The following is a 27,317-nucleotide window of genomic DNA, read 5'->3' as shown; positions in this document are numbered from 1 at the left end:
CTCCGTACTCCAACGGCACTAATATGGTGGACTGACACTCAGGATAACTTGGAACAAGAAGTTTGCAACAAGTACAAGCATGCTGGGGTGAAGACGAAGAGAAAATAAGTAAATAGTGGAAATCTGTTTTCTGAGAAAAGTGTTCATCATAGGCACTAATGCTAGTCTTTTTTTTTTTTCTTTTATTTTGCCTTGAAATTTTTCAGAATAAGAATTTTTTTAAAAGAAAACCTTAATTCCACCAGACAGGATGTGTTCGGCTGCATGTAACAGAATGCCTGAGGGACAGCGTCCAGCTTCGTAATGGTGCTCATTGTTCACTGAACGAGAATTCCAAACCGAGAGTGTGGCCACCATGGATTCAACTCTCCCATCCAGGACCCTTCTTCCTTTTATCTGTCTGCTTTGTGTCGGTCTTTCATCCTCTTCCTTGTCACCTCCAGGTCTCAAGGAGATGGTTGTAGCTGCAGACGTTGTAACATACTTAAGACAGCAAAGGGAGAGGAGAGACTCTCTAACTCTGTCCATTCTTTTTATCAAGAAAGCAAACACTTTCTCAGAAGCAGCCCAGATGACTTCCCCTTATGTCTTATCGCTAGAACTGGGTCACGAGGCAACTCCCAGCTGCAAGGAGGGAGGGAAGTCCAATAGATGGTAAGGCAGCATCAAATTACTGTGATAGGTATTGGCCAATCATGATTCATCACCTGGGATGGGGTTCGTTGCCTCCTTGAATGAAACCTGGGTCTTGTTGGCCAGGAAGAAGGAGAAATGGCTGCCGAGTAAGGAGCCCACTCTGTCTGCCTTGTTGCCTACGGAATAGACTAGCAGGGCAACCACAGGCCAGCAGGATGGTCCATGCCCACTCTCTCTCTATGCATGCTCTACTGCCGGCCTCCAAGCTTCATTCACTCCAGCCGTCTCCAGATCCTTCTCTAGATCCAGCGGACTTGTCCGGGTGGCCCTGTTTGCCAGTCTTTGTTCATGCTACTCCTTCCACTGAGAATGCCTCCCCCATGCTCCCATCCACTGCACCCCTTCCCATTTTGGGAAGCTGTACTCAAATGCTGCTTCCCATATCCAGATTGTCAGGGTCTCCAGTATCACTCTCTGTTTCTTCATGGTTGAGTTATTCGTGTAATCTCATCTCTTCTATGAAATCCCTAGATTCCCGAAGGCAGAGACCAGGCCTTCCGCATTCTCATAGCCTGTGATTTGCCGCAGTGCCCAGCACCAAGTCTTATATTTAGCAGGTTACTTGCCACATTTCTGTTCAGTTGAATCCCACAGTGAGTTCCTCTGTAAAGTGAAGAATCAGGTTGTAATAACGATCATGAGGACTAGCACTTGTGTTGTTTCAGGCAGGATTTGAAGGGCTTTACAAAGACTGACTGTTCACAATTACCCCGTGAGGTGGGTATTATTATTCCCATTTTACAGATAAGGAAACCGAGGCACAGAGAGGTCAAGTGACTTTCCCAAGGCTATAGCTAAGAAGTGGTAGAAACTAAGGGTACAGACTCAGGCTATCTGGCCCCGAAGACCATGCTCGTAACCACTCTCCTACACTGCCCCAGGCCCCGTGGAGAGTCTAACGACACGCCCTGCGTGTAGAAAGCATTCAGTGAGTATTGATGGCTGGACTGACTGATTGCTTTACTGTAAATAACTATCCACATCTTCTGCTTTGTAAGTCTAGCTTCTGAATAGCACTCACAAGTGAATCGCCGTTGCATATTCATTGTGTAAGTGTACTGTATGTCAGAAGCAACCAATAATCTTTTTAATACATGGCTAGTTGAGTATATTGTTGGAAAGGAACAATACATAACGCCTCTAGCGATGTTAGGTGTCTGTTTATTTCATGCTGCTACAATAAAGCTCCTTATTATACTATCATTCTAGTGTGACACAGTAGTTCATATTCTCCAACTGCGTGGTTCGCATTTTACTCTCAAATTCTTAGTCTCTATTTTGCACAAGGCCCTTTAGATCAGCTTAAAATAGGTGAGCGCTTTACGCCATCTAGTGGGGACACGTTTTGAAAAAATTTCCAGGGAATTTCTTAACTATTGGAGGTGCATATTGGTACCATCCAAAAGCTGCTGTGTTTAGACCTCTGAATCACAAGAAAAACAGAAACTTTGAATAAAATTGAAATCTTTCCCCCAAAAGTAGCGCTTCTAAGATCATTCTTTCAGACTCTCCCCGATGGTTGCCCCCTTTCTCCTGATTCTGCACAGCAGCTTCCTGCTAAGAACACCCCAGCGTTTCCTAGAAGAGACTACTCTGCTGGTCAATTGACCCCAAAGATTTATTTTCCTCACTCTACGGTGAAGGGGCTCCAGGCAGTCCGTGGTGCTGTCTGGGTGCCGAGGGAGAGGGGTGTAGAATGTGAGGAAAGTGCAAATTCTTGATTCACAGTAACCGCTTGTCAGCTGGTCACCCTTGCCTTTATGTAAATGTTGTTTGAATGTGCTATACCGTTCTTAGTGGGAAGTTCAAAGACCTCCTCAAGATTTCCACAAATTCTGGGGCCAATTCTCATGGTAACATCTCCTTTTCTTCCTGCCCATCTCCCAACCTCAGTTCCAGCTCTCCTTCTGGTAGACGTTATTCTACACCCAAATCCAAATTCCTTTTACTTCCAGGCTTAGGGGAAGATTGCAATTCCCTGTCCCCTTGAAATTAAGCACAACTGTGTGCCTTGCCTTTGTCAATGGACTGTGAATGAAAATGACATGTGTCACTTCCAGGAAAAACACATAAACAATGTACTCCTCCAAATTTTTCCATTCTGTCTACCACGTCTCTCTCAGCCTGGGCCTCTAAGTGAGGGCAACAGAGAGCAGAGCCCTCTGTCCACCTGCAATGGACAGGTAGTGAGTATGTCCAAGAAGCAAACAAAATTTTGTTTTAAGCCACTGAGATTTGGGAATTGTTTGTTACCAAGACATAGCCTAGCCTATACTGACCAATACACTTCCCAAAGTAATTCTCTCTCTCCCTTCCTTTTTCCTTCCCTCCCTCTCTCCTGGACTGATCTATCCATGGAATACGCCTCCTTCGTTTTTTGGGGTTTTTTTGGGGTTTTTTTCTTAAAGATTGGTACCTGTGCTAACAACTGTTGCCAATCTTTTTTTTTTTTCCTTTTTCTCCCCAAATCCCCCCAGCACATAGTTGTATATTTTAGTTGTGGGTCCTTCTGGTTGTGGCATGTGGGACGCTGCCTCAACGTGGCCTGATGAGTGGTGCCATGTCCTCACCCTGAATCTGAACCAGTGAAAGCCTGGGCTGCCGAAGGGGAGCACGTGAACTTAACCACTTGGCCTCGGGCCAGCCTCTCCTTTGTTTTTTTTTAATTTTCCAAAGTACCACTTATCAAAACCTGCTATGAGACTAGGAAAGATTTTTAAATTAAGCATTATACATTCTTTTTTTTTTTTTTTTTTAAAGATTTTGTTTTTTTCCTTTTTCTCCCCAAAGCCCTCCGGTACATAGTTGTATATTCTTCGTTGTGGGTCCTTCTAGTTGTGGCATGTGGGACGCTGCCTCAGCATGGTTTGATGAGCAGTGCCATGTCCGCGCCCAGGATTCGAACCAACGAAACACTGGGCCGCCTGCAGCGGAGCGCGCGAACTTAACCACTCGGCCACGGGGCCAGCCCCCCAAGCATTATACATTCTTGATCTTGAAGACTCCTTGTTCACAGCCCCATCATAGAATAACCCTTGCACACTCCTTTTTCTCTTCTCCCCTCCAGCACTCTAGCAATTCCTTTGTCTTCTTGTCTCCTTCTAAACCAGTTGTTCTCAACTCTGTCAGATCCCATATCCTGTTTATTATAACAAATATTTCAACACTCCCTTTACTACCTTGAAAAAAATTCATAGATAACGTAGCTTACCTACACACACGATTATAAAAATTCAGTCAATACTCTTACCTGCAATCTACAGGAGAAAATAACCTATAAGAAAATATAATTTTCAATAGGTGCATGCTCAGGTGTAACCCCAAGAGAAGACGTTATGAAGGAGTCAGATCCTTGCGCACAAATATAAATCCCTGTGACTTGGACGTACAAATTCAGACTGATGAAGACAAGATGTGTGGGTAATGCAGTGTCCATAAGCAGCCTTGTCATCAGTGATGTAAGTTTCCAAAATGGAGAAAACTTCTTGCTTCAAAGTACAATTACACCCTAATTTGCACAGAAGTTGCATCCCCAGAAATTCAATGTATATGAAAACATTTCAAAATATTATGTGAAGCAGAATTAGGTTGTAGCACCAAATAATTTTAAACATGCTTTTCCCCTTACACAAATGTCTGACAGGGTGTTCAAATGTCCTGTTGTGCTCAAGACAATTCTTTCTTTCTAGGCCGTGTCCTGTGCACAGGTCCTAAATTGTTACTTGACCTTTGAATTTTTTTGTCAAAACATTAAAAACTCTCTTACTGTGGGTTATAAGTGCATAGGAAAGTTAAAACATAGTAAAACTAGTATGTATTTAAGACACTATAGTTCAAACATCGGAAACATTGAGAATTAAAGTGTTTCATTTTTTTGTGAAAACTTACTGACAGTAGTTTGAACGGGGCTGGCCTTCTTTCCGTTGCCTAACTCAGGATACTAAGTGAGCATCCTCCCTGTGCCTTGGAGAATTGCCTTCTCTTTCCTAAGTTTGGTGCCACTTCCAAATTTTTTTCCTCTGAGGTTTCAGTGCCATGAAATATCTCCAAGAGTTCCTTTAAATGTGTATTTTTGGTAGCATCGCTTTCTCTGAGACCTCATTCTTTTCATCACAGTCACTTTCCTCAATTGTGCCAATAAATTTGCCTTCACAAAATTTCTCTGGCTGCAGATCTAGAGTCTTGAACAGCCCTAGTGTCAACATCCCTTAGTCTGTTATTTCTTCTCTAATTCCATTTATGCGCAAATTCAAATTCCACTTCCCACCTTATTGCTTTTCCTCTCCTGGTTGCTCTTTCATCTTTTTGGCCCATCCTCTCTTTCCTTCCTCCATTTTTGTGAAATGTCACATGGGTTTATCACTGGGAGACAAGGAGGAAACACAAGCAAACACTTTGCTGTCTGTGTGTGAACTGAATAACTGATGCTCAGTGGCGAATCATGAAAGACTGTGAAAGAAGCGATGTGATTACCCATTGATCATGAGGCATCTCTTATTTCATAGTGATTTGTGGACTGGGGGCTGGCAGCAAAGTACTTTATCCACTTACTCACATCGATATACGATGGTAACTGAAATTGGAGCTGTGTTGTCGGGGGGGCTGGTGTTATTAACTATGCAATAGTAACTGAAATCCATGCGCATAAGAACCGTGCGAAACAAAGACTGGCTGTAATAAAACATTGCCATATGCAGGATTGCATTTTCCGGGGAGAAAGTATACTTAGAGACAAAAGCAGCTTCAATCAGCTGTGATTTTAAATTTCACTTTTCCCCATCTCGCTCTGTACCCACATGGGAAGACTCAAGGAGCCGACTGTGGCGATGAATGAATCGACAACCGAGTTTCCATCTAAAAGAAATAAAACTGTAGTAAATCTCTTGATATAGATCAGATCCTGTATAAAAAGTAAGGCCATACATGTAAATATATATTTTAAAAGGTCTTTTTTTTTTTTTTTTTTTTTTGCTCTAACCAGAAGAATGCCACAGAACCACATTTACCCAAACAACTTCTCTTTTTGGTCTTCATTTTTATGTTGCCCTTTTTTCAAAACTGGTCTCGAATGGACTCTCGTCTAGATAAGGCAAGAAAGAAGCTAGATGGGAAAAGGGTCAGGGCTCTGAGACAAGTAAGAAATAGGAGGAAGGCTTTTTCTAGCTTTCTGATGAATTATGGACCCTTGATTGTCCCTTAGAATCATCTTTCCACAGTTCTCCGTCCCCGGGCCAGGAATCCTTCTATTCCCTTCCTAAAGTCTGGTCTTGTAGCCTCTGTTTAGAGTTTAGACACTTTAATGACAGACACAGCATTAATAATAATAACAGCGACTATTCAACATGACTTTGCTACGTGCCAGTTATTAAAAAGATCTCTGCACGTGTCATTTCAATTAATCTTCACCAAAAGCTCCATTAGGCAGTCATTTCCATTCTTTAGCTGGGAATCTCTGAGACTCCTTTCCTTGCACCATCTCCCATCTCCCATTATTCCTTGTAGTGAGTTGAACATGGCCCCAAAGTCTTCACCACTCTTCTAATCACAGACGGAATTTATTTCCCACCCTCTTGAATCTGGGGAGCCTGGAACCTTGCTTTGCCTGATGGAATAGAACAGAAGCGTCACTGTGTTAACTTCCAAGGATGGGCCTTCTGAGATCTCAGCTTCCATTCTGGCACTCTTGGAATGCTCCCTGGAAAGCCAGCTGCCATGAGGGAGAAGCCCAAGTCATGGGGGGAGTCCACCTAGAAGAAAATTGAAACGCTCTGGTCAACAGCCCTAGCTGAGCTCCCAGCCAACAGCCAGCGCCATTACTAGCCATGCGATGGGCTATTTTGATGCTGTAACTCAGCTGAGCCTCCAGTTGACCGCAGGCCCAGCTAACACCACATGATGCAGAAGAGGCACTGATCTGAATCCAGTCAATCCACAAACTCAGGAGAGATGTGAAACCACTGTTTTAAAGCAGCGGAACATTCCAGGTTCTGTCCTCTGGAAATACAGTGATTTAGCCCATTTCCACAGGGCAGTTTGGCCCAGTTTACCACCAATGGAACCTTGTCCTGGCCCAATGAGTCCTGCCAAACTGGACCTCAAAGGAATGTGCTGGCAGGCTCTCAGTGTTCTTGGGGCTAGTTCCAGAAGGGCCTGGTTTCACCCTTTGAACCTCTCTCTGCTCACAGCCTCACCTCTGCAGTGTTGACCTGCTCCTTCTGCCACATAGATCGGCTCCCTGCCCAGCTCCTTCCAGCTCATGAATTCTTTTCCTGAGTTCTGACCTTGCTCTCCATTCCAGCATGGTGTCTCCATAGAACAATAACCCCATAACAAATCTCCTCTGTGGCCAAGAGGCCTCATACATGGATAGTTGCCACAGCTGCCCCATCTTCTCATGTCTGAACAACTTGTTTCTTAAGTTGTGATTTAACATCATGTCCTCATATAATAGTTTTCGAATCTCTAACTATCCTGACTACCAACCATAGTTTACCTCTACTTTATCAAAGTCCCTCATAATATTTCACTCAGAATTGGATGCAGTATTCCAGGTGTGGTCTACATTGGAGAATTCAGTGGTCTTTTCCTCTGTTGCTTCTAGAATTTATTTTTGCCTATCGGGATGTCTTTGAAGTCTCAATCTGCCCTCCAAAATAGCAGGCATCCTTCCCAACGACCTGTCATCTGAAATTTTGTTCAGGATTTCATTTATTTCAAGTACATTTTATTTGAGCAGTTTCTGTGAATTTTAGGGCCCTGTTTCTTACTACTAAATTCTTTCCTTCAAGTTAACATCAATCTATTCATCAAAGCATTTCTGCTTAGATTTCTTCAACCAACTGGTTCTAGAGTTGGCCCATTGAAACCTCATTCAATTTTCATTTTCCATCTCATCCGTGATAAACACATTAAAATTAATCTGTGCTTATAACAAACCTGGGTCTCTAGTTTGGAAATCTCATGGCAAAAAGAAGTAAAATTCGTTCAACTTGAGTTCATCAAGCACTGTGGAATCACTGATCCTCTAGGGCGGTCAATGGCTCTTTGCCATTTGCAAGCTCCAAAATCGAGGGGAAGAATTTGACTATGACATATGGGCAGCGTTAATGGATTACGCGTGTTACCAGCTCTGACTTTGCAGACAAATTAGTCTGCCTCTAGGTGCCTGACCTGGATGGGATCCACGATTCTGGCTTGGACTCAAGCCAACATCAGCATGCAGCAAAGATGGTTTGGTTTCTTCCTGACCCTTAAGAATGTCTTTACAGTACTGTCTCAGCCTAACTCGGTTTCAAACTCCTCTTCTGCTTCCTGTGCACTCGCCTCCCAGGACTTCAGAGCCCAGGCTGTCCTCCTCTGCCCTCCATCCACCATCCAATCCCACATCGATTCCTTGTCACCCAGTGGGCCTCCCACTTTATTCCTATCCCATATCCAGTGAGCCTTGGTTGTCGACCCCTTCCACACAGCTTTGTCAAATTGCTTCCATTTCAAAAGTGTTGTCAAACCATCTTTGTAATATATATATTAAATATATGTATATTTTTTTTTTGCAAAATATAATCAACTTTAAGCTCCCCAACCTATAATTTATAGAATCTAAATTTCTTCCTTCTGGGAAATGGAAGTAACCTAATAGCACAAATTGACCAGCTCTTTCAAGCCAGCACTTCCTTCAGTTCCCTGGGGTGTAATTGGTCTGGGTCCAGAAACGATTCATTTGAATTACTTCAGGGCAGTCTTCCATTCACACTGCTCTCGGTTTATTTCTCTCTTATCCATTAATTGCACTATTTTTTCCAAGTAGATGGTCATATTCCAAGGAAAAGCCAAGCTCAATCAACCAGTAATTGACATTACCCCTTCTCTTCCTGGCTGTGGGCCTATTGTCTTTCTGAACTTTTCCCACATGTTCCAAACACAGTTTTAGAAGTGCATTTTGGGGTTAGCATCTTTCACAAGCTTGTTTTTCTGCTCTGTTTTAGACTTTTCAGCACTGCTCTTACAAATGTATTGCCCCTCTTGATAATGACGTCTTCGTCCCACCTCTCATTCCACGTTCCTTTCCCCTTCCACCCCGTTAGAAAGGGGAGACAAGAGTTTGCTCCACTGCCCAACAGCGAACTGCATGGGGTACGTTAGGGATAAGAGTGAGGGAGGGTAAAGGTGGCCAGCCCTTGATAAAAAGCTAACAAGGACAGCCTTTCTCCTTGGCTATGTTCCTTCTATTTGAAATGCCCTTAAGACACCCTGAGGAGACAAGAGAAGTGATGGGAAGTGGAAAAAGCCATAGCACTTACGTGGAGGTCAGAATTTCTGGGGTTGAATTTGCTTTAATGTTACTACTACCAGTAGTTAACACTTCGTTGAGCATTTCATGTGTCCTGGGCACTGTTCTAAGTCGGTCACATGCACTCTTAGATGAGTACTATCAAATATCCCCATTTTACAGATGAGCACACTGAGGCGCATAGAAATTTGCCCAAAGTCATGAAGCCAGTAGTGAGCCAGAGAGGTGGGCTCGGGGTGTAGTTGGTAGAGAGGCTCTGGAGCCAGACCCCATTGCCACCACCAGCCTGTCCCTCACCCCATACCCTACACCCCTCCTCTATTCACCCTCAGGTTGCATGACTCCAGCCGTGTGACTTAATTTCTCCGAACCTCCCTGTCCTCACCTTTCACACTGGGGGTTGAGTTAGCTGACCCTGTGGTTCAGGTGTCCACATATACTTCTTGCTCTATTTACCCCGCAGAGGCAATCACAATGACTCATGGGAAGGTGCTTCCCAGCCTGGCGCATGAAATATCAACACCAGATCTTAGTTATGCTGAGAGCAGCTTCCAGGGGTGGTCCCTTCCCTGCCAGAAACACCCAGATCCCGTGGGAGGAATGCTGGAAGCTGCCACCTTGGAACTGACCTACAATGGCTGGTCACTGGGTACCCCTGGGCCTGACTGTCTCTACTCGGGGAACGGGTTTGAATATGAACTTCTGAGATGCAGACCGTAGAACAGAAAACAACTGAAATGACTCAATGGCAAAGCCAAGTTTCCATGGTTCAAGAGTGAACAAGGAAAGCAGCCCCACACTCTCTAATTTCGTATTTGGGGCTTGTGGTACCTCTCTCCAATTTCTAACATTCCTCTTCTGAAACTTCTTTATGTTCTGGCTCCAAATTATACTAACCCACATCTGTGCCTAAGAGAGAAGAAAAACGTGTGACAGAATAATAGAATATCATCTTGAGAAATTAAAACAAATAATCCTTGAAGAACCTAAAATAAAATACCTTCACTTCACTATGGGAAGGAAGGCATCAGAGTTCAAATACCCATAGAACACAGCCTGCTCCGTATGACACGCCATCTGAACTAACAAATAAGCAGGTAAGGGTCAGATACAACTAGTTGTCAGCTAGTTCACCTTGACTTTGGAATTTTAAAAATATACTCTTTCAGGGGCTGGCCCAGTGGTGTAGTAGTTAAGTTCACATTCCACTTCAGCGGCCAGGAGTTTGCAGGTTTAGATCCTGGGCACGGACCTCCACATCACTTATCAAGCCATGCTGTGGCAGGCGTCCCACATATAAAACAGAGGAAGATGGGCACAGATGATAGCTCAGGGCAAATCTTCCTCAGCAAAAAGAGGATTGGCAGCAGATGTTAGCTCAGGTTTAATCTTCCTCAAAAAAGAAAACACTCTTTTGGGGCCAGCCCAATGGTGTAGTGATTGTGTTCACATGCTCTGCTTCAGTGGCCTGGAGTTTGTGGGTTCGGATCCAAGGTGCAGACCTACGTACCACTCATCAAGCCACGCTATGGTGGTTTCCCACATACAAAGTAGAGCAAGATTGACACCGATGTTAGCTCAGGGCCAGTCTTCCTCACACACACACAAATATATACTCATACATATACTCTTTCACAATAATAGAACTAGAACTGAATTTTGTAAATGTGTGATAGCTTTGCCACACTGCGAGCTAGGCCACGGTGACTTCGACTCGGAGTCACGAGCCCCAAGTTTGTTGATATTCCTTAGAATTCTCAGTGAGCACTGAGTGAGTGACTACTTTGTCTAAACATGATCAAGTATGGTGAACTTTTCTCTCTTAGACTTCCCACTGATTTGCACGTGTGTGAGAGTGAATATTCTTGCAGCATTTATGGAAGTGATTTCCATCCTATAAATCGGGAGAGTTTAAGGAACAGTGGGTACTTTCAATTCACCGGTGACAGCTGCCCAGGCGTGAGGCCAGGTGGCAGAGCCATCACCAGGGTTCAGGCCCTGGTGACCGGGACACACACCCACTCTGATAGGGGGCTGTGGTGCCTCTGAACATCAAGAGAGTGCACACGGGGTGTTTTTCCCGAGACCTTGGGATTTGGAGATATGCTATTGGCATGAAAAGAGAGGAGTGACCCGGCTGCCCTTAATTTGCTTCGTTTGGAGGTCATTCCAAATATCAGATTACATTCATCAGAGATGAAATGATCGATGGAAGAGCCATCATGTTAGAAATCACAATTACTTTTGAAAAACACACTATAGAGTCTTTTTTTTTTTTTTATGAAGGCTTAAACATTCTTTTTTTGGTGAGGAAACTTGGCCCTGAGCTAACATCTGTTGCCAATCTTCCTCTTTTTTTTCTTTCTCCCCAAAGTCCCAGTACATAGTTGTAAGTCCTTCTAGGTAGTCCTTTATGTGGAATGCCACCACGGCATGGCTTGATGAGTGATGCTAGGTCCGCGCCCAGGATCCGAACCAGTGCTGAAGGGGACCGGACTGCCCCCACCATAAGGTCTTAGTTGCCACAGGCAACTCTCAGTGGAGAATGCAAAGCTGTGACAGCATTTTTCCAGGAGGTTGGGCTGAGGCCCTCGCTTGGCTGGGAGCTCACCCAGCCTGTCCTAGACAAGGGAAAGGAAGGTTTATTTCCTCCATCTCATTATTCTAGAAAGTACACTTTTCAGAAGATATACTACTGTGCAATTTCAAAGGCTGAAGGGAAAACTTAGGCAGAAAAATCCAGACAGCTCCCAGTTATATGCCCAGTGGTCAAGCTTTACCTCCCAAGCTGGTTTCCTTTCTCTGTTTAGAACAATGACAGTAATGACAACTGCACAGGAGCAGCCCCACCACCACCCCCAACTCTGTGCCAGGCACCGCGTGCCTCACCTGACTCCTCAGTCACTCTTTCTCATGGCAGCTTTATGACACGCCTGTTATAGCCCCATTTTGCAGAGGAGGAAACTGATTTAGAGAGAGAGAAAGTAACCTGCTAGAGCCACAAATCTAGTAAGTGGTAGACTTCAGATTTTGAATATGGTATTATGTTCCCAGATTGGGAACTAAATAGCATAATGCTAAACTGTAAAAATATTTTGAAAAGTACAACGTATGAGAGGGAAGAGTTATTACTCTCATGCCCAGGTCACCTTCCAACAGCGATTCAAATTAGTGCTAATCTGTGAGTGCCAGTTGTGTTCAAAAGCACTGTGGTGATTATGGTATGCAGTGCCAGACACATGGGAGACTGTCTATAAATCGGGGTGGAGTGAGGAGAGTGTGGTCTCTGCACTCGAGAACATTTAGCAAAGCCCATAACATGTCTCCTTGGAGAACTGGAGTAGCGTGTTGCAACTGTGTCCCCAAAGGACACAAGTGATGAAAGTCAGACTGAGGAATCTGCAAAACCTTGGTGACAGAGTAGTAACTGAGATGGGCCTTGAAAGATTTTAATAGATAGACATTGGAGAAAGAGGTGGGAATTCCAGGCAAAGGGAATCATGTTGGAGAAAGCACATGGTAGAAACATTGGAGGATGAGCAAACAATCTGGCTTTGTGGGGCACAGGACAAAAAGGTAGATGAGGACCCACCACCTTGAATACCATAAAAATCAGTCTTAGCTGGATTGTGTATAGAAAGAGAGTAAAGATTTTTGAACAGTGAGTAACAGCTCGGAGCTGCCGTGGACACTGCTTCAGCAGTGGTGTGAGGCTGTTGGAGTCAGAAATGACAGCCAAGAAGTCCTCTAGGAAACATGGCTAAGGTTCCAGAAAAATGAACGAGAGTAACGACAGGGGGACTGGAGAGGAAATGCAATCGATATCAGTTGGTATGTTCCCAGAAATGCTTACCACATTTCCTCTTAGCTGAAGCCACGCGCTTGGAAAGGTAAATTCACTACCCAAATCATGCAGTGGGCGCTCACCCAACCAAACCATTATCGATCAGCCCAGCCCAAGGCACCTTCATTCCTACAGATGCCACTCTACCTTCAACTAATAGATCTATCTCTTTAGCTCAGAGCTTGATTTTATTTAGGTGGCAAGGAAATTAGATGGCAAGTGGTTTTATTTATTCTGCCACGTTTACTTTTATCAGCTGCCTAAAATATTTGAACTCACCTGAAACTGATTTTTTGCATTTCAAAAAATTTTTTAAATGTTTAATTATGAAATATTTCAGAGAAAAGTTTAAAAATGTATATGCTTAGTGGGAGCCATCTAAACGTCCATAGTAGGGTGAATGGATAAAGGAAATGTGGTCTGTACATGCAGTGGAAGATGATTCAGCCTTAAAAAAGAAGGAAATTCTGACACATGCTATAACATGAATGAACCTTGAGGACATTAGGCTAAGTGAGATAAGCCAGTCACAAAAGGACATGATTTCACGTCTGTGAGGTCCCTAGAGTATTCAAATTCATAGAGAGAGAAAGTAGAATGGTGCTTGCCAGGGGCTGTGGGGAGGGGAGAATGAAAGTTATTGTTTAACGGGTGCAGAGTTTCAGTTTTGCAAGATCAGAAAGTTCTAGAGATCTGTCGTACAACAAGGTGCATATAGTTAATAATACAGTCCGCTTAAAAATGGTTGAGGGGAAATTTATGCTATGTGTTTTTTACCACAATAAAAAATATGCATCTATAAATATATTTGTATATATGTATGCATGTGTGTGTGTCTATATATATAACAGGTACCATTTGCAGATATTTTGCACACGTGCTACAAGTTCTTTTTTTCTAATAAATAAAAACAGCTACTACTGAAGTCTCCTCTCCTTCCTTTTTTCCCTCCCTCCCCAGGAAACCATTATTTTAAAATTAGTATGTATTACTCCAATGCATGTTTTCATAGTTTTCCTGCATGTCTACACATCCATGAACAATATAGATACTGTCATCCTGTGTGTTTAAAAAAATTATGCTTTTAATTTCTACAGTACCTTTCACTCCAAGGTCCCTCAAAAAGTCAGTGATGGGATGCTGTGAACAATGGCTGAGGAAGTCCCCTTCTCAGAGTTGGCCCTTGTACAGATATATGGCAGCCAAAAGTGTGGCTTGGGGAGTTCCCTGTGGTCTTATTTAAGGGACTTCCCACTCCTCCACTTAAACCAGACGCCCACATGTCACCCGGGGTGTCTGTACTCCTTGGGCGTTTGAATAAATTTTACCCAAATTCCCAGTTTGAAGCCAGGAGAGTTTGGTGCCCCACTTTTTTTTTTAAACATTTTTTTTTAAAGATTTTATGTTTCCTTTTTCTCCCCCAAAGCCCCTCGGTACACAGCTATATATATTTTTTTAGTTGTGGGTCCTTCTAGTTGTGGCATGTGGGATGCTGCCTCAACATGGCTTGATGAGCGGTGCCGTGACCGCACCCAGGATCTGAACCGGCAAAACCTTGGGTGGCGGAAGCAGAGCGCGCAACTTAACCACTCGGCCACGGGGCCGGACCCTGCCCCACTTTTAACTCTGTGAAGTCCCAGCTGTGAATTTCCTTGGCTCTTGTGTTTTTGGATCCAGTGTCCACACAAGCCACTGCTCATTCTGCCCAAGAAAAGGACACAGAACACAAGGCTACGACACAAGGAGCCTGTGGCCGTCGGTCGGTCCCCATGCTGGACACAATGCTTTCCCTTCTCTTACGTCGGTTTGAAACAAAAGAGGTGCTCCAATAGATACTGACTTCTTCACTTTCCTTCTAAAATCCCCACCATCTAACTTTCCAGTGGATAAGATAGAGACACAGAAGCCCCCCCCGTCGGGTCTCCTCTTCCAGTCTGCTACCTTGCTAGAGCGGGGACGGCATTAAACGTAGCAGGGCGCTCCAGGCCACCAGAAGTGGCCCAGGGTACACAGACTGGAGGACGAGACATGCTTCCCTGTAGCATAATTCTTCCCGGGGCCGGAGCTGCCTACTCCAGTGCTGCGCCCAAGAGGCTACGTTTCTTGTTTGTTGCAAGGAAAAGACCGTTCTACCAGGATTGGTTAATATATAAAATTTCCTCACTGCATTGTCTGAAACATGGGGACAGCTTTATGTGCTGATCTTCCAGGGAGAGTTTGATGATAAAGTACAAAATCTAAGGGATATTAAACCTATTAAAATAATTGACCTTAGAATCAGAAGAAACAAACAAACAAACAAAAAACAAAAGAAGATAGCAGCTGTTCCTAGGAAGGAAAACTTAAAGCATTCAACAAACTGCTCACCATCTACAGTGTGCAAAGATGTGGGCAGGTAGGTATTAAATTAGGATGCACTGTCACAAATCTGAAAAATAGAAGAGGTAACTTTATGGTTAGAAATGTCTCACTACGGGGGCTGGCTCCGTGGCACAGGGTTAAGTTCACACGTTCTAATTCAGTGCCACCGGTTGGGACCCGAGGTGTGGACCTACACACCATTTGTCAAGCCATCCCGTGGCAGGCATCCCACATAGAAAGTAGAGGAAGATGGGCACGGGTGTTAGCTCAGGGCCAATCTTCCTCAAAAAAACAAAAAAAGGCTCAATAAGTATTAAACTCTATTCTCATGTTCCCTAAGATAAAAGTAATTCATAACTATCACTATTCATAACTATCTAGCATTTACTATCTGCCAAGTATTTGTATGCATTGTTATATTTAATGCTCGCAAGACCCCTGTAAGAATGGATGAGTGTCTCAGTCAGCTCCTGCTGCTGCGACAAAGTACCACTGACTGGGGGCTGAAACAACAGACATTTATTTCTCACGGTGCTGGAAGCTGGAAGTCCCAGATCGAGGTGCCGGCCATTTGGTTTCTGGTGAGGGCTCTCCTCCTGGTTTGCAGGAGGCCGCCTTCTCCCTGTGTCCCCACACGGTGCAGGAAGAGAAAGAAAGACAGAGAAGGGGTGGGGTGGGGAGGGTCCTCGTGTCGCTTCCTATAGGATCAGGACCTCATTCATTTCCCTTATTCACCTCTCTAAAGGCCCTATCTCCAAACTGGGGTTGGGGCTTCAGCACATGAATGGAGTGGGGGTGGGGAGGTTGTGCACAATTCAGTCCATAGCGGTGGGAGATTGTTCTCATTGCACAATAAGGCTCAAAGAGATTAAGGAGACCACCCAAGGTCTCATAACTAGTAAGAGGAGGAACTAGGATTACCACATAGGAAGACAGACTCCAAGGCCCGGTGCTCTTAACTATACCCTAAAGAAGAAAGAAGACATTGCCCATAACCGTCCACCTAGACAGAACATTTTAGGCCCCAAGATTTCTTGGCTATTTGCCAACCTGTGTATTTTTCTTAGAGCTGTAAAGGTATGCCCTCGTTAATCTGCATTCATCTATCGTTACTTAGCAATAATCTGCACATACGTTTCTACATGTCAAAAGTACATACTTGTGACTTCACATATATGTGTAGCATTTTATGTTCACATCCCACGTGTTCATCGTCTCAGGCCATCCTCACTGCCACCGCCTGGTTTAGAACCTCATGCTCTCTCAACAGCAGCGCTGTCAGTTTCCTGTGGGGTTCCTGGTGTTTTGTCTTGCCTTTTCCGTCATTCCAGCTTCACCCAAAGAGACCGTTGTTAAAATGTGAATTTTGTCCTGCTTCTCCTCTTCTGAAGGCCTTCAGTTGGATCCGCACCACGTGGAGCGCAAAGCTCGGACTCCCTTGGCACGATGCGTCAGGGTCTCCCTCGCCCACCCTGCGGGCTGCTCCCTTTCGCCTCTCCCTCCATCTCCTGCCAGACTGAAACACACCCATTTCTCCCAATGCCCCGTCCCACCTCTGCTCACTCTAATCTCACTTCCTGAGTGGGATTCTCCCACTGTCAGCTGGGCAAATCCCACCCATTCTTGCAGACCCAACGCCAATACCACCTTCTCTGTGAAATGTGCGTCCACTTCTCAAAGGGCCTTGACCACACCTTCCTGGGTACCACTTGGCGCAATATCCAACCATTGTCAAGTTTATCATGTGTTGCAGTGAATTATTCATGATTCACGCATCCTTCTGCACCACGACAATGAGCCACTTGAAGGTGAGAACTCCTTGAGATTCTTTATGATGTATTCAGTACCCAGTACACCTGACAGAGTCTCCATCAACGTTCATGGTCCATGAACTAATTCATTAACTAACTCCTCGCTTAGCCATTCCTCCGTTATTCGTCAATTTGCTTGTTGTCCATCTTTCACTGCTATAAACATTTCCATACATTTTTCCCTGTGTGTTATTTCCTAGGAATTTGTTCCCCTGAATAGAAATAGTGTCAGAACAATTTTATACTTCCTGGTTTATATTTCTACATGTTACTCACCAGAAACACTGAACTAACTCACTGTGCCACCAAGCAATTTATGACTATCTGCTTCTCCCTAACCCTCCAGTATGGTTCTTAAAAAGTCTTCATTATTTTTTAGTGGAATACATGTTTGATAGTAAATGAAAGCTGCTTCATTTTTGTATGAGCATTTTCTTCCTGTGTAAGACAACGTCTGCATTTCCTTATGTGTAAACTGTCTGCTCATCTTCTTTCCCCAGTTTGGGTAGGACCCAGGCAATTGCCTTATATGAGATGATGTGGAAGAGAAAGCAGACTTGACAGTATCCAACCTAAGTCCCATCCTGCCTCCAGCCACCTTGAGCAAGTTATTCAATCTCTCTGAGCCTCCATTCTTTCATCTGTAAAATGAGGGTAAAAACAGATTGTAGCTTTGCTCACTACTAGTAAACAACCAGTTTGCTAATCATGTATATTTTCCTCATTTTGTTTTCCTCTTTCTTAAGTGCCTAAAAGAATATCTGGCACATGGTAGGCTAACCAGTTTTCATTATTCTATTTAATTTGGAATTCTTCAAACTATCTCGAACTTTTGTTATATGTGATATAAGGTATGGATTAAAGTTAATTCTTTCTCACGTCATTATCTGGTTGTTCCAGTAGCATTTATTTAGGACTGAATTCATTCCCCGTTTTCTGTTGCTTTCGGTTTGTAATATATTCTATATGAAATGTATTTCTGGACTCTATTTTATTCCGTTGATTCGTGTCTATAATTTTAAGGATCAAACCATATTTTTTTACTTGTGCTTTCCAATATATTTTTAAATCTAAAAACTAGGCATAATTTTTATTGTTGAAAAACCATGGGGTTTTTGCTTTTATTGTGTTTTCATCCTCTAAAGTTTTTGGGTTCTTCTTCTATGGGGACACTAACATCAATATTTTATAAAATATATATATGTAAACTAATGAATTAGTTACTAGCTAATTTAGCTATTGGTATTAACTATTACTGTTTCTAATATCAGAGTGCTCCATCTATTCATGTATTCCTTTATTTTACCAGGGTTTAAGATGTTTCTTGTTATAAATCTCTGTCTTAATTTAAATTCCTTTGTGTTTTTGAGACGATTGGTCCTTAAAAATGTACTTTTTTCTTGCTACTTCCTGTGTAACCACTAGTAAAGAGAAATGTAACTGATTTTGTGGGTTCACCTTGCATCTTGCTGTTGACTAAACAAATTTACTACCTGTAGTAATTTTTTAAGATCCTCTCTAGATTTTCTCGGTAGGGACTCATGTCCTCAACAAAAACTCATCTTTTGGTTTCTCTTTAAGAGAAGTAACTTTTCTGCATAGTGTTTCTTAATTTTTTCGAACTTGACTCTTGGTTTTATGTATATTTATACACGTGCACACACACACACACATATATCTCCCATCAAGGTAAAAAATTGTCTCCTAAAACTAATATTTTAAGCACTTTAATCTGAATCAGATTTTGCAATTTATTGAATGGCTCCTCAATAGCTATCGAGATAGTGAAATAATTTTAGTATTTTTCTCGCGGAAGTTTTAATTTGATAAATTTTCTGTGTGATACCGGCCTCGATTTCCTAGGCTAATCCACTTTCAACCATAGTGGATTATTCTTTCATGGTATCAAATTGTTGTCCAGGATCATATTTATTATTTTTAATAAGCTAAATTGATCTTAATTTGTTTTTAGTGTTGTATTTTTCAGATTTGATGGTGAAAACAATATCTGCCTCATTAAATGAATTAAAAACCACGTTGTCACTTTCTGTTTATTGTACAGGTCTAGGCAAAGTTTGAAAAAAATGGTCAGGCTCAATTGTCTTTTTTATGTCACTTTTTCTATTTCTTTCTCTGTTTTGGTCGGTTTACCTCTAAATTACGGCTCATTTAAACTAGCTTGCATTTCATATAAAATGTCATAATTTTGACATACTGGTCAATGTCTCTACTTATAAAAACATTTTTTATGTTAATCATTATCTACCTCATTTTCATTTTTAATTTATTATTGCATATTCTGTTTTTATTAATTGGATATATCTATCACTTTCTTCTAATTTAAAAATCTATTTTATTATCTTCTTTCTTCAAATAGTGGACTTCTAATTTTAGATTTAATTCTCTCTTCTGACTTTCCTTTTATTACTATTTGCTATGACATCTATTTTAACCTGATATCCTCTTTGTAACCTCTCTTTTCAAGTGTTTGGAATAAATAGAATAGATTTTAATGCAATCTCAACTTTTAGTCTGTTTTTGTCCCATGGAGACAAAGTATAATTCTTATAGACGGCATATCATTGACCTTTTAAAAAATCATCAGTAACCCTTCATAATCTTGCAGATAAATTTAATCTATTTGCATTTTATATTATATTTGAACCAACACTTCAAATGATTTTTGGTATGTGCTTGGATATAATAAATAAAGTTGTAGTTTTTAAAATACCAGCTTGCATATTTCAACTCATAAGTTTATCTTTTTTGGGCCTTGTTTTTGACATTCTCTTTCCACTTGCATTGTTTTTGAAATAAACTTGAAACCATTTCCCTTTAAACAAAATCAGAAGGCTTCTCAGACAACTGACCATTTGTCCTGTGTTCAGTTACTCCTCACAGTGACTCCGAGGTGCAGGGAACCTGCCGAGTCCAGTCAGGATGGGATCCGGTGGAACAGTCCTGCCTCGTCACGTCTCAGAGGCCATGGCAGACTTCCTGTTTTCATGCGGGGCAAGTTACCCTGTGTGGGCGGACTTTTAGGGAATAGCAGTCCCCAGCGGCAGGTCTACGACCAGGTGCTAGATCAGGGAACATTGGACAGGAAGCCATGGGTTCCATTCTGGGGAAGGAAACTTCCAGAAATCCCATGGAAGCTCAGGTGCCCTGCTGACCAAATTGGGGTCCACAGCATGGCCCTTGTTCAAGCAGATGCGTGGAATAGAGGCTCAAGAGAAAGGCTGGTCAAGTAGACTTGCCCACCAGCTTGGAGATCACAGGTAAATTCTAGTCTAAATTCATACCTGAAACATGGGATCCCAGTGATGGACAGACAGCCAGTCATCTCTCCCGGGCGTAGCCATGAAGATCAAAGGCTTTGTGGTCAGGCCGACCTTGATCCAGGCTCCACTTACGAACTATGAGATGTGGACTGAGTTATGTAACCTTATTTTCCTCAATTGGAAATGAGGATAAATACAGCACACACCTCGCATGGCTCTTTTATGGATTAAAAAAATGAGAGTTCAAGATAATGCCAATAAAAGTGCCTGACACCACGAAGGGCTCCATAAATCTTAGTTAGCATTATTATTTTATCTGGATCAGGAGCAGGCAGGGATAACGCACTCCGCCTCCAGGCTGGGCTTTCCCTGATTCTGGGGCTGGGGGGAACTGGTTTTCCATTGACCTGAGCCAGGCTGACAGGGGCAGCAGGAACAGACACAGTTCTCTTAATCAAGGACATTCGTGAAGCATCCCCACCGAAGACGGTGCCCAGTTCTTCTATGTAATAGGTACTCAGCTATCAAAGAGAGAGGGAGAAACACTAACCACGGATGCTTCCCTCAGAAAACTGTTGTGTTTCTGCTCCCGCTTCTGCCAAATTTCTCCTGCTTTCATTTAAATCAGAGGATTTTGTTTCCAGAAACTTTTCATTGAGCTATTTTCTCTCTGACTCTGTTTCTCAGGATAGCTTCTCACCTGATCCTTCAAACAGGATGACACTTATCTTAGGTCTCTCTGATTTTAAGATGAACAGAAATTAGCAAAAGCAAAAAATAAATAAATAAAAGCTCATCCATCCGACCCTGGCTTGTTCTCACAGCCTAGGGACTGCGTCTGGCTGTGCTGTTTGAATAACCTCTGGGCGTCTCATCCACCCCCACAGCTCAAGTTTGAACTCCAGAACAAATATTTGGCCCGTTTTTGAACAAAGTCTGAGAGCTTTCTTCTTCTTTTTTCTTCTTTTTTAAAAACGCACTGTGCTCTTCTGCTGTTCCCTTGAACGTGGTTTGGTGAGGGGTGGAATTCTCCTCAGAGCCTGCACTGGAGAGCTTGGCAGAGCTGCCCGGCGAAATGAAACGACTCACGTGCTTTCTCATCTTGTTCTTTGTGTCTGAAGCACTAGGCTTTGAAATCCCCACCAATGATCTTCCAGAAGTAAGTACTTCCAGAAGACTCCTTGTTGTTGGCTATATATGTTCTCAGTAAACAGCCTGTTGTTATTGCTATTCAAGGACTGTATTCAGTGTGGAAGGAAAACTTATGCTAAAATTCATTTGAGTAGAAGTCTTCACTGTTACAATTACTGGAATGTGTACGGACCTTTTAAAGCATTAGCGGGTTTTACGTGTTCAATGGGCTGGCCACATCATGTAGCATTTATGGAGAATAGTTGCCCACTTCTTATCTAAAAACAGTATAATAGTTGATGTGACCCAAAGAGTGGTATGAGATTTAAATGGCATATACAAACTACCCAGCACAATGCAAGCACCAGGATGCTCTTAATAATTATTAGCTACGATGCTGATGATAATGACATGCCATTATCATTCTTGTACTGAGTATAAGAAAAGTCATTATCAAAGCACCATTGTTTTTCACACCTAAGTAAACAAAGATTTCTGTATTAAGGACACTTTAAATATTCCTGTTAAAGGGGAAGATGGCAAGTGGGCTGGCAGATGCAAGAATTATTTCCAGGAAACTCATGCTCTCCACTTTGGACACTTGGCCATCCCCGACATACGGAAAGTCTTGATCTGAGTCATTTTGAAGGTCATACAAGAGCTATTTTGATGTCAGCAAGGCCGTGTGTGTTAGGGGAATATGCTGAGAGGTACAGCATTTTGTAATATTTGCAGAGTGGCTTACCTACCAAGATGCCAAAGAACAGGACGGCATATTTGCAAGGAAGAAAATGACTCTGTCTGCTGAGAAACTATCATATTTTCCAACACTTTAAAAACCACCAGAGTGTGTTGGAAATCTCATTGGCAGAGTAGAGAATTGAAGCCAAGACATCCAAATGTGTCTGTGCTTTTCCAGTCACTTCTTACTGATATGGCTTTCATACGGACATATTTAACTCAATGCATAATGGGTCATGTTGACCCAGTCAGACACTGCTGGAGCCCAATACTTCCCCCAGGCACCTCCTGATTACTGAGTTACTGTGACCACCACCTGCATGTTCCATCATCTTCTGGTAAACTCAAAAATGAATTTCTGTATCCAACAAATTTGAAGATATCAACTTCCATTTACTCACCTCTGAGACATGCCTACCAAACATAAATAAAGAAATCATTGCATAAAAAAATGAGATTTCCCAGAGGTATGGGAATAAGATAAAAGAATATAGTGAATTCCCTTATGCCTATCCCCACCTGCCTCTTTTTGCTCTAGACTTTTTTGTCGTTGTTGGTAGAAATAAACATCCTAAATTCTTTTTTAAGTTTGCAGAGTATGGAGATCTTGTGGAACTGACCCCAAGAAAATTTCAATTTGTGCCAGAGAACAGGAGGTATCAGGTACAGTAAACCTGACTTCCAAAAGGGAAAATAAGTGAAAGAGATCATGATTGAGGAAATAAGAAAACAGTTAGGATGGTTTTTGCTAGATTTTCTCAGGAGCTTGTTTTTTAGCAGAGTAGGGTCCAATGGTTTTACCCCTAGGTGGACGCACTATCAAGGTGAAATACCGTGAGCCCACCATATGGCTGTCTGTTGGCCTCTAAACCATAATGGTCACTTCAGTCCCTTAAAGGACTCATGGCTATGTGTTTTCTTCAAATTTGAAGATTACAAGATATTACTGCCTTATAAGGAAGAATTTCCTCTAAGGAGGTCAGCTCTACAAAGTGGAGGCAGACGCCTTCCATTGCAGCCACACATTCTCCTTCCTCCAGTCACTGCTGTCTTGGGGAGTGGCTCAAAGGGCACAGGGGAACAGGCCATGCTGGAGGCCACCAGCAGCAACAGAGACAAAAATCCTCTAACTCATGGGGATGAGTTCTCCCGACTCTACACGCTGAGAAGGGGGGTATTTGTGGAAGCAACGCTAAGCTGACCAATGACTCATTTTGTCTAGGTATGAATTTTTTACTTTCTGAAAGTCTAGATTTCTTATAGACCAATAATATTAAAATCCAGTAGGCAAGTCCTCATGTCAGCGTCTTCATATAGCCACAAGAGAGAATAAGTCATTGAGAATTACACTCAAAAAGTCTAGAACAGGCCTGGCCCCATGGCCGAGTGGTTAAGTTCACACACTCCACTTTGGTGGCCCAGGGCTTCTCTGGTTTGGATCCTGGGTGCTGACCTAGCACCATTCATCAAGCCATGCTGAGGTGGCGTCCCACATAGCAGAACCAGAAGGACCTACAACTAGAAGATATAACTATGAACTGGGGGGCTTTGGGGAGAAGAAGAAGAAAAAAGAAAATTAGCAATGGATGTTAGCTAAGGGCCGATCTTTAAAAAAAAAAAAAATGTCTAGAAGAAGGTAACCATGGACCTCACTATGTCATATAACACTCCCTAAAGCCTCAGGCAAGCTAAGCTTAAATCCAGCACCTGACTCACCATTTTAAAACACACCAGACGTTAAATGTTCACCCATTACTCTAAAGCCATTCAGCTTCCCACGCCCACAGGACAGTCCTTCATGTGGATAATTCCCTCACATAGCGGTTAGAATACAGAATTTTCTACACGCCCATCACCGAGCCTGGCTCCGGGTCTACACCAAGGAGGAAATGCATTGACATCCCTCCTCCCATGTAGCTTAGTCTAATGGGAGAGACAGACGTGCATTCCCACTGTCTTGCTTTGAAGGCAGGACTGTGCTGCTGTGAAAACACCTAGTAAAGGCGGCTGACCGAGTCTGGGAGGTGGGGAATTCTGAGAGCTTCACTGAGGAAATTCTGCCCTAGCCCAGATCTGAAGGATGAGCAGGAATTAGCCATATGGGGGTAGGGGACGCAGAGGACCTGGAAGGCACAGCATCACAAACAGTGGGAATGGCCCCTTCAGAGCCCCATGGAAAAATGAAGCACCCAAATAACCATTCAACTGAATAAAAAATAAATCAGACAGACAGGAGAGAGGTGATATATGCTCCTCAGCAGGACTATGGTTACTTAAAAACATTTGTTTTAGCATTACATCAAAGAACGGTGTGCACGTAACCAAAAAGTGGCTGAGGAGTGTGTTCAGGGAAACACCACAGTGGGAAAATAGTATTCAAGAATATTTGATATTGAAGTCTCCACTCCAATGAATGAATCCCAGCTCAGTATTGAAGAAAAAATTTTCAGACTGAGAGAAAGCATTTTCTGCCCTCTGGGTAATTAGTAACACTTTTTTGAAGATTGATTATGTAACTTCCTTTCACAGAGAAGTGTTTCTGGAGAATCTGGAGAAAGATTGGTAAGTTTACTTTGATTTTGTTAAAAATTGATGCCTGAATGATTTTTCTGTTACCTATTCTCTAGAAATCAATACGGTTGCCTCCTTTGTCTCCATCACGGAGAGCAGTTCCCTGACTTTCGAAATACCCCCTTGCCCAATTCTGTTTGGAATTGTGTCTAAAATTCAGCATGAAGTACAGTGTATATGCGGCAAAGAGAGATGTCACCAAGAGCTGAAAACGTCCTTTCTCTTGATTTTCTCAAGTTTTGCCAACAGCATAGGTTTCATCCAAGCACATGTATTTATTCCAAAGTAAGAATTTTGATTTAAAATATGATACCAAACAGCTTTGGTGAGGGTGCGAAAGGAACTCTTGAACATGAAACAGCCCGATTCCCTGAGATGTTTATAGTCCTTCCTGTGGCAAGAAAAGATCAAAAGGAAGTGGTTGATGTCGGCTTCCTGCTCTGAACTGACAGCTGCTTCGAGAAACACACATTTAAGTGCTAGGAAGGATGAATAACTTGACCTGGATTTTATCTTAGCTTGAGGTGAGCTGGATGTTAACAGTTGAAGGTTCAATCTTGCGTGACAAAGCTTGCAGGATGACACCTCATATTGAAATAAGCAAAAGCTTTTGGAGAGGGCTGGCCTGGTAGTGTAGTGGTTATGTTCACCTGTTCCACTTTGGCAGCCTGGAGTTTGCAGGTTCGGATCCCAAGCACGGACCTACACACCACTTGTCTAGCCATGCTGTGGTGGCATTCTGTATACAAAATAGAGGAAGATTGGCACAGCCCTTAGCTCAGGGCCAATCTTCTTCAAGCAAAAAGAGGAAGATTGGCAATGGATGTTAGCTCAGGGCCAATCTTCCTCACCAAAAAACAAACAAACAAAAAAACCTTTTGGAGAAAAAAGCAAAATCTGGTGGATCACATAATTGCTATGGTCCTGAAGAAGCTTGCAATTCTCAGGCTTCTCCTAAAAGATGTGTGTTTTTAATACCTTGCTTTTGAGCATCCTAATAGACTGGAGCTGCCTTAAATCAGTAGAGAAGAATTGACAAAGGAGGCCCAGAATCTGGGACCAATAATTGCCTCAAAGTGTCCTCTTCATGACATTCTGTTCATTGCTGCTCACATCCATCAGCATTCTCATATTTCGTCTTAATCTGGGAAAGGAGAAGAGGACTGGGGGAAGATGGCATTGTCGTAGATAAGATTGAAGGGGGCGGGTAGCTATATGTGTCCTCCACCCTATCACACCCCTGGCTGTGCCCCACTCTGGAGATACAGCCAGTCTCCCCTTCCAGCCCTGCAATCCCATATCCTTTCCCCGCTATCGCCCTGGACTTTCATAATCCAGTCTTGCTTCCCATCATCTCATTTCCTACTTGCATTCTAATTTTTAAAAATCATTATTAATAGACTCACGGAGCTGAAAGGCACCTCAAGATATCTCACAACAGATCTGCCTGGGGGCATTCCAAGTTAGCATAATGCCTAATAACACCTGACTTACACGCTTACCAATTTCTTAAAATTATTCATCATAAAATGTGCTGCTGTTGACATCAAATACAGAGCGAAGTTCCATGTAATTTGTCTCTGAGTTTTGTTACACTCTGTTGCCAATTACAGGAAGATGTCGATCAAGTAACGCTTCATAGCTACAAAGTCCGATCCACGATTACTTCTCGAACGGCCAACACCGTCATCCAGACCAAGGTGGTGAACAACTCTCCACAGCCTCAGAGTGTCGTCTTTGATGTTCAGATTCCCAAAGGAGCCTTCATCTCCAACTTCTCCATGTGAGTAACTCCTATAGAGAACTGGAAATTGGATACACTCTATTCATTGCCCCTCAGGGTTTGATTGGACCTTGATGGTCAACGGCTCCACTGTCAGAGCTGTGGACCCACTGGATGTCACGAGTCATCACTGGGTGAGTCCAAATAATTTGTTTCTGTTCAAAGTATCAGAATTTGTGAAGGCTTTGCCTTTCCTTCCTAATAAATTAAAGCAAATTTAAGGTTATCTCTGTGGTAACAACCTCTTACTTACTTGCATTTTGATATGCTTTCTTTGGGGGGAGAAAAATATATGGAGTTCCCCTGGCCTACAGGAAATCAACACCACTGATTAAATCCAGTCACCTGTCCAGGGCTTGAATCCCTCTACTATACCACTGACAGGTGGGTTATCCAGGCTTGACTTGAATAGCTCCTTAATAATAAACTCGTTCCTTCCTAGGGCAATCCACCCAATGGTGAGAGCTCTGTTAGAACTACTTCTTTTATTTTGGTGAGGAAGATTGGCCCTAACATGACCCAACATCCATTGCCAATCCTCCTCTTTTTGCTTGAAGAAGATTGTCCCTGAGCTAAAATCTGTGCCAGACTTCCTCTACCTTGCATGTGGAACGCCGCCGCAGCATGGATTGATGAGCAGTGTACAGGTCCATACCCAGGATCTGAACCCGTGATCCCGGACAGCCAAAGAAGAGAGCAAGAGCCCAACCACTACACCAGCCAGCCAGCCTCTAGAATTATTTCTTATACTTAATTAAAATCTGTTCCATATTCTACCTAATGACTCTGGTTCTACTCACAAAATATA

General features: G+C 42.8%; 1 protein-coding gene and 1 long non-coding RNA gene across 2 annotated transcripts in view; one reads left to right on the top strand and one right to left on the bottom strand.

Annotated features, from left to right (window-relative positions):
* Positions 1-6,232: 6,232 nt before the first annotated feature.
* On the bottom strand, positions 6,233-20,425 carry LOC138921345 (uncharacterized). The gene is made up of 2 exons (XR_011433858.1): positions 20,305-20,425; positions 6,233-6,443 (listed from the first exon to the last, which is right to left on the bottom strand). It is a non-coding gene; the product is annotated as an uncharacterized lncRNA (long non-coding RNA).
* Positions 20,044-27,317, top strand: part of ITIH2 (inter-alpha-trypsin inhibitor heavy chain 2) — a 39,871-nt gene continuing 32,597 nt past the window's right edge. Inside the window, exons 1-4 of the mRNA XM_001916932.5 lie at positions 20,044-21,442; positions 22,744-22,818; positions 24,685-24,717; positions 26,340-26,509. Coding sequence (XP_001916967.1) covers positions 21,359-21,442; positions 22,744-22,818; positions 24,685-24,717; positions 26,340-26,509 — 362 coding nt within the window. The 5' untranslated portion in view covers positions 20,044-21,358. The remainder of the gene's footprint in view (positions 21,443-22,743; positions 22,819-24,684; positions 24,718-26,339; positions 26,510-27,317) is intronic.

Source organism: Equus caballus, chromosome 29 (assembly GCF_041296265.1).
Source record: "Equus caballus isolate H_3958 breed thoroughbred chromosome 29, TB-T2T, whole genome shotgun sequence".
Lineage (NCBI taxonomy): Eukaryota > Metazoa > Chordata > Mammalia > Perissodactyla > Equidae > Equus > Equus caballus.
The sequence above is the reverse complement of the archived record's forward strand: the minus strand, read 5'-3'. Positions and strand labels throughout refer to the sequence as shown.